Source organism: Oryx dammah, unplaced genomic scaffold (genome assembly GCF_014754425.2).
Source record: "Oryx dammah isolate SB20612 unplaced genomic scaffold, SCBI_Odam_1.1 HiC_scaffold_11, whole genome shotgun sequence".
Taxonomy (NCBI): domain Eukaryota; kingdom Metazoa; phylum Chordata; class Mammalia; order Artiodactyla; family Bovidae; genus Oryx; species Oryx dammah.
The window spans coordinates 21,673,334-21,680,141 of record NW_024070195.1 but is presented as its reverse complement, the minus strand read 5'-3'; the positions used below and the strand labels follow the sequence as shown (position 1 = coordinate 21,680,141).

The 6,808-nt window shown below is 39.9% G+C and overlaps 1 protein-coding gene across 1 annotated transcript; it reads right to left on the bottom strand.

Annotated features, from left to right (window-relative positions):
- Positions 1-4,590: 4,590 nt before the first annotated feature.
- NKAPL (NFKB activating protein like) lies at positions 4,591-6,774 on the bottom strand. The gene has a single exon (XM_040249999.1). The coding sequence runs from the start codon at positions 6,679-6,681 to the stop codon at positions 5,479-5,481; it is 1,203 nt and encodes a 400-aa protein (XP_040105933.1). The 5' UTR covers positions 6,682-6,774; the 3' UTR covers positions 4,591-5,478.
- Positions 6,775-6,808: the final 34 nt, after the last annotated feature.

Genomic DNA, 6,808 nt, shown 5'->3' with positions numbered 1-6,808 from the left:
ATGCTGGAGGACTACGGCTCGATGGCGCTCCTACGTAGCGGCCAAATTCAGGCTAGTAGTTGGTTGAGCGGTCTCGGAGTCCAGAGGCTGGGAGGGGTACCCCAAAGCTGGGAGGGGCGTCCAGGTGTGTTTTTAGGTTTCTTAAGTTTTTAACCCGAAATTTATTTCATTTATGTAGATGACACGCAAATTCGTGAAAGCTTGCGTGTTTGGGGGCTTTCCAGGTTGCCCTCAGTTCAGTTCAGTCGCTTAGTCCTGTCCAACTCTTTGCGACCCCATGGACTACCAACCTTAGCGGTAATCACCCTGCTAATGCAGGAGACTTTAGAGACACAACTTTGATCCTTAAGTTGGGAAGATCCTCTGGAGTAGGAAATGGCAACCCACTCCAGTATTCTTGCCTGGGAAATCCTATGGACAGAGGAACCTGGTGGGCCTTAGTCCATGGGGTTGCAAAGAGTTGGACGTGACTGAGCACACATACACAGGCACGGAAACAGGCCAGCTCACTTTAGTGTTATCACAGCCGGTATTCCACTTTGCTCACTCACATAATTAAGACACGGACATATTTTACTATTCTCCCCAATTAAAAAAGTTATCAAATACAGTGGCAAAAATAAATGTAAAAGTGTTAAGTTGAACATGTATATATGTACATATGCAAATATACAATGAATGTATATTTGCCAGGTTTAAGGTAACAAAAATTTAAGGAATGTTACCAAATGCAGGGTTGTGTGCTGGATGCAGTAGGCCAAAGAAACCAAATGTGGGCGTTTTAGAGCAGAGAGGTTTATTGCAGGACCAAGCAAGGCAAACTCTTGGTGTGTCCTCAAAAATACCCCAACTCCTCAAAGGGTTTCACCAAAGCATTTTTTAAAAGTCAGGTGAGGGAGGCGGGGTTGTCAGGAACCTGATCAGCTCTTGCACAGTTCTCTGACTGGTTGGTGTTGAGGTAACAGAGAGGTTAACATTACTACTACTTAGTGAAGTATTAGTTGTTCAGTTGTGTCTGAGTCTTTGCAACCCTATGGACTGTAGCCTGCCAGGCTCCTCTGTCCATGAAAATTTCCAGGCAAGGATAACTGGAGTGGGTAGCCATACCCTTCTCCAGGGAATCTAACTGATCCAGGGATCCAAACCTGGCCTCCTGCATTGCAGGCAGATTCTTTACCCAGGCAAATAAGGCAGTCTGAGTCACCTTATTGGTACTTTGGGCCTGTAGGTCTAGAGGCATGATCATCAAGTATTTCATTTCTTTCATTTGGTGGTAATGTTAGCATCTGTAAAACAACTCAGGAGAGTGCATCAGATATTATCTATGTACATCAGAGAGGAGCTACAGCAGAGGATAGAAGGGAGGTGTTTGTACCAGGAAGATCCCATAGGGTCCTCCTCAATTACAGTCTATTACCAAGGGAGAGAACAATCAAGCATTATTTTCTGCGAAGTATGTGAAGGGTAGGGGTGGGGGTAGGGTGGTGTCACTACCAAAATAAATTCTGCCAAAGAAAACAGAAGTATTCCCTCTCTTGCCCACATCATCACAAACTGTATTTTTATTATCTGTGAACAAAATAAACTCTAAAAAATCTGAACAAACCGGTTTAATCAGTTGGTAGTTTTGAAACCAGTATCTTACTAACCATTGTTTTATCACACAATTCATATTGTTTCAAGCCTGAAATGACCATAACAGAAAAAAAATTCCATTATCAGGAGAGTTCTTTTTCCCCTTGTGTGTCAAAAACTTAAAAATACCTTTTAAAAGTTTAACTTAAAAAAAAGTTAAAGTAAAATGTATATATTTTAAAACTTTTCCTTAGGCTAACAAATCCAATCAATGCAAATATTTTACTAATTAAAAGTTAATAATTCTGTCCTGCAGGGAAAATACATATCTCATTTTTTCAAGAGATTTCCCTCAAAAAAATTATACAAGAGGTAAACATAAATTTCGATTTTAAAAGGAAGCAAATATATCCTAATTCATTTATTATTACTTTCAAACTCCCTACCATGGTTGGCTTAAATATCACTCATATTATCAAGGCTGAGATTACTGTCATTGCATTGGATATCCCATGAAAATAAAAACACAATGAAGCTAGACAAAGAAGAGCTTTTTAACAAGAATTCAAGGTGTGCATTTTTAAGTAGATTGTATTTTTTGGAAGCGGTACAGGTAGATAAAGTGAGAATAAATCAAAATACCATTTTTACCAAGACAGAGCTACATTTCACTAATAACACAAATCAATTTTTGAACTTGAGATTTTCATTTTCTAAGATTATCCTCATTTCTGTAAACAAAATGGTCATCTATATGTTTCCATCAGGTCCAGGTCCACGATGTTTAAAATAAAAGCTTCCTTTTCTATATGATCAGTAGAGGAACTATTGCATTACAGCCATGATACACAAGTATCTTTTTGTAATGATTCTTTCCACTGTTCTCTCTGCTTCCACCCATACTCATTCATTACTTTGAATTATGACAGAAAAATCTGTAGTCAATCATTGTTCCAAACAATCAAAAACTTCCAAATAAATCTAATAAACCTAACTCATAGTTTAATTCTAGGAAATCGATAACTTTAAATCCAGCATATTAATAGACTAATAACTACAAATGCTAAAAAGTAATAAAATTCAGAAAACATTTCTGAATAAATGGGGAAACTCCTAATAAAATAGGAATAGATGGATATTTCCTTTATATGGAAAAACACACATACACACATCTCAAACCAAAAAACCTCCCTCATGCTTGATAGCGAAACTTCATAAGTATCTTCATAAAAATGCAGCTGAATTTATTAGGTTAAGAGCAAAGAGACGAGGAATTCCCAAGGGATCCAGGAGTCAGGACACCAGGCTTCCAGTGCAGAGGGAAATAAGATCCTGTATACAGCTTGGTGCAGCCAAAAGAGAGACAGAAGTCCACCAATCTTACCTTGATTTACTTAGGAGCCACAGTTTCTGAGCTGCATCTTTTCCTCAGGTGAGAAAGACAATTCACTGAATGGCTACCAGAGCCTTTAGGGCTTAAAGGGAACATGATTAAGTGTTTCCCAAAATAGCAATTCAAAAGTCAAATAAGGGGAAAGTATCTTCAAGTTCTGTAATAAAGAACTGCTTTATTATTTGAAGAGTTCTTATGATCAATAAGAAAAATATCAGAAACTCAGTAGGAAGATACACAAATATATAATGTGGATAATTCACACACACAAAAGAACTACAATTATTATACATACTCAACCATACTCTTAAATAAAAATGAAATGCCATTTTCACCTATCAGATTGGCAAAGATTCAGATTCAAAAGGTTTAGAAATACAATATTGGCAGGTGAGTGTGTAAACCAGTGCATCCTCTTTGGAAAGCAATGTTACAATGGCTATTAAAAGCACTTTGAGGTTAAATGTAATATTCTTAGACTTTGACCACTCTATCAAAAACGTCCACCATTTCTGGCTCTAGCCCCTTCTTTTCTTCACAGCATACTACAATTTATAATTATTTGTCTGTTAACTATTTAAAGTTTGTCTCCCCAAGTTAGCATGTAAAATTCTATGATGGCAGGTATCAAGCCTAATTTGCTTTTTGGTTTATCCCTAATATCTGCTATGTTGCCTAGTACATGGAAAGCACTTGTATTAGTAAATACCTTCCCTTTGATTCAATAATTGCACTTCTAGATGGCCATTTTTAGATGACACAAAGTTCTTTTTCACCCAATAATTAATTCTATTTTTAGACGAGCATGCTATAGATGATAACACTCATACATCTACAAAGATTTTCACTACAAGTATTGTATAATAGCAAAATACAAAAAAAATCTTAAACATCAGATATAATATGGTTCATCCATACATTAGAATACTATAAAGTCATTAAAAAGATATTTATATGCATTGATATAAAACATCTCCAAGCTATGTAGATTCTTCTGTATAGTGTGGTATAAATGGAAATATATATACCTATATATATTTCACTCAACTCTCTCTGGGAAAATCTCAAGCTAATGTGATCCAGCGTCTGTCAGTTTACATACTGGAGTAAAAGTGCCTCTCTACATCAACTCTGCCCTGCCAGATTCTAGAGCCACATCTTTTGACTTTCAGCTCTGTGGGCTTTCCAGGGTCTTGAGGCTTGAAAAGGGGCTTATCCAAATTAGATAGTTTTCATTTGTACTGAAGTCTGAGTTTGGTCAGACAATAAGGTCTTATCATAGACCACAAGTGGAGCTCACTGTAAATGTCTTCCCAGCACTGGTGCTAGCCAGTCTCTCCACGTTAACTCTCTTGTTCACATGGTCCTTCCTGATCTGATCTTTTCATGAGCTCTACCAACCATTTCTTTATACCTCCTCCTTTTGCTCTTTCTCCTCATCTAGCTGGCACCTAATCTACTCATTGGAATACCCAAGAACTCTGGATTGTTATCTTTTTAATGTCTATTTTTATGGGTAAACCCTAGGACTCTTTCAATCAGGTCCTTGGCTTCTGATAGTCATAGCCAAGTTTTTCACGATAATATTGGCTTTCAGTGCATGTACTCTCTCTATATATATATTTAAAGTCATTCAGCACTGTAGTGGGCACCTGTTGGTTACCTACCCCTGCCTTCCTAACATTACTCTAATATGCATACTCAGGTATCCATTCCTTGCCCACATAGCCCATAAGGTGAGCAACTCGGCAGATCAGGAGTAAGTCATTCTATTTCTGGGGCAATGATATATCCGGAAGCAGGGGGTGGCGGGGGGTGCGGGGAAGGCAGGAGGGGAGGTTTGGGGGAAGCATGTGACCTAAGCTAATCTAATTAGGCTGAATCTCAGTAGTCTTATTTGGAATGCCAAGACAAAAATTTTCCTTCTCTCTTCATAGGTGGACCAGGAAATACATAACCAAATGCAGGAGCTTTGGCAGCCTATTATTTAAGGCAAACAAGCTAGAAGAGGAAAATAAGCCAATAAAACTAACTTTTAACTCTGTTAAATGCAAACCAGAAGTATACACTCAATTGAATCCTTTGTTCTTTCTGGGGTTCTCCTGGTTTTCCTTGGGTAAACGAATGGCTCCATGAGGAAGCAACAGGGAAAACAACAACAACCCTTTAGGTTAATAGCTCCAACTTTTATCCTGCAATAAACATGCTTTTACATAAACAGGATTCATGGATAGATAAAGAAAATGCCAAAAAGAGATTTCTTAGGAGGGAAGGATTAGGGATGGGGGTAGAAGACTCACATTTTACTGACTCTCCTCCTATAGTGTTTGAATATTTTTAAAAACACGTATATATATTACTTTTACAGTTAAAATTAACAAAATATATTGCTAAAGAAATATCAAAAAGCAGCTTTTTCTTAAGGAACTTACAGTTTGTACAGTAGCACCATAAAGCCTTTTAATTTTGGTCATATAAAGTTGTTGAAAGTCCTGCTATGGAACAACAGTCTATTTATCATCTTTTCCTTTTGTTTTTCGGTACACCATCTCTCGGAAACTAGCTAGGATTTTATTCTCTCTCTTCCGTCTCTCTTCTTGGTTAAAGGATGCAAGGGCTCTCTTCTCATCAGCACTATAGATCTGATTCTCTTTACGCAGGCGCACAGCCTCCATTCTGCGATGCCTGCTACCACTCATAACATAACCTGAGCATTCAAAAGAAGCAATCTCTTCACTTGTCAACCCAATTTCACCTCTTCGTGGGATACGCTTTCCAGCTTTTACATACTCAGCCATAGCTGCACCTTCACCTGGAAGCAGAGCATGGCCATAGTTCAAACGCTTCTCATCTTGAGAGGTGTGTATAATAGGTGCCTCTGGACCTATTAGATCCATGTTCTCTGCAATCTTTGACTGCTCAATCCAGATGTCTTCTGGCAACTCCCCTTCTGAATCCTTATAGCTTGAGTCACTGGATTCTTTTTTAGTCTTCTTAGTCTTTTTCTTGGGCTTTTTAGCTCTGCGTTTCTTTTTCTTCTTGACTTTTTTTGCTCTCTTTTTATCATCAGAGCTGGAATTGGTGTCGGAGTCCGAATCACTGTCACTGTTATCAGAATATGTCCTATGTTTTCTTTTGGACTTTTTCTTTCTTTTCTTTTTATTTTTTGAACGACTGGCCTTTTTCCTTTTTTCTTCGGAGCTGGTATCTGAACTGCTGCTCTTCTTGGTCTTTACCTCTTCATCCTCAACCGGGGTGTGTTCATCAGAATCTGGCTCAGGAAACTTTGGAGACAGCCCCCATACCTCAGGAGCTCCCAACTCCCCAATCCTTTCTCTCTCTTTCAGCCGCCTCTGGCGATAGCTCTTCTCCTTCTCTTTCTCACAGTCCTCCGCCCACCGCCTGTCGCCCACATAGTGGTGTTGATGGTAAGGGTACCCTCCACAGGAGAAAGAAGAGGATGAAAAGTCGTAGTTGCGGAGCCCGGGGGGCCGCTCTCGAGACCCTTTTAGACTGCGGCTATAGGGGTTAGAAGCTCCAACACTCGACCCACTCCACGAAGGCCTCAGGCCTTCGCGGTCGCGGGAGTGAGTACGGCTGACCCAAGCGGAGTGTCTGGCCTGCGCGGATGGCGGGCTCTCGGACGAGCTGCGTCGCTGTCTCCCAGAGCCTGGGGCGTCCTCTGGATAGCTGGACTGGGACACTTGCGCCATGGGCCGGTCTTTCACAGTGGTGGTTACAACAGGGATCCCGACTGGCCGGCAATTTTCGCCCACGCAGGCGCACTAGCAACGGTCCAACGCACGACTTCCGCTTGGTCCAACGCACGACTTCCGCTTG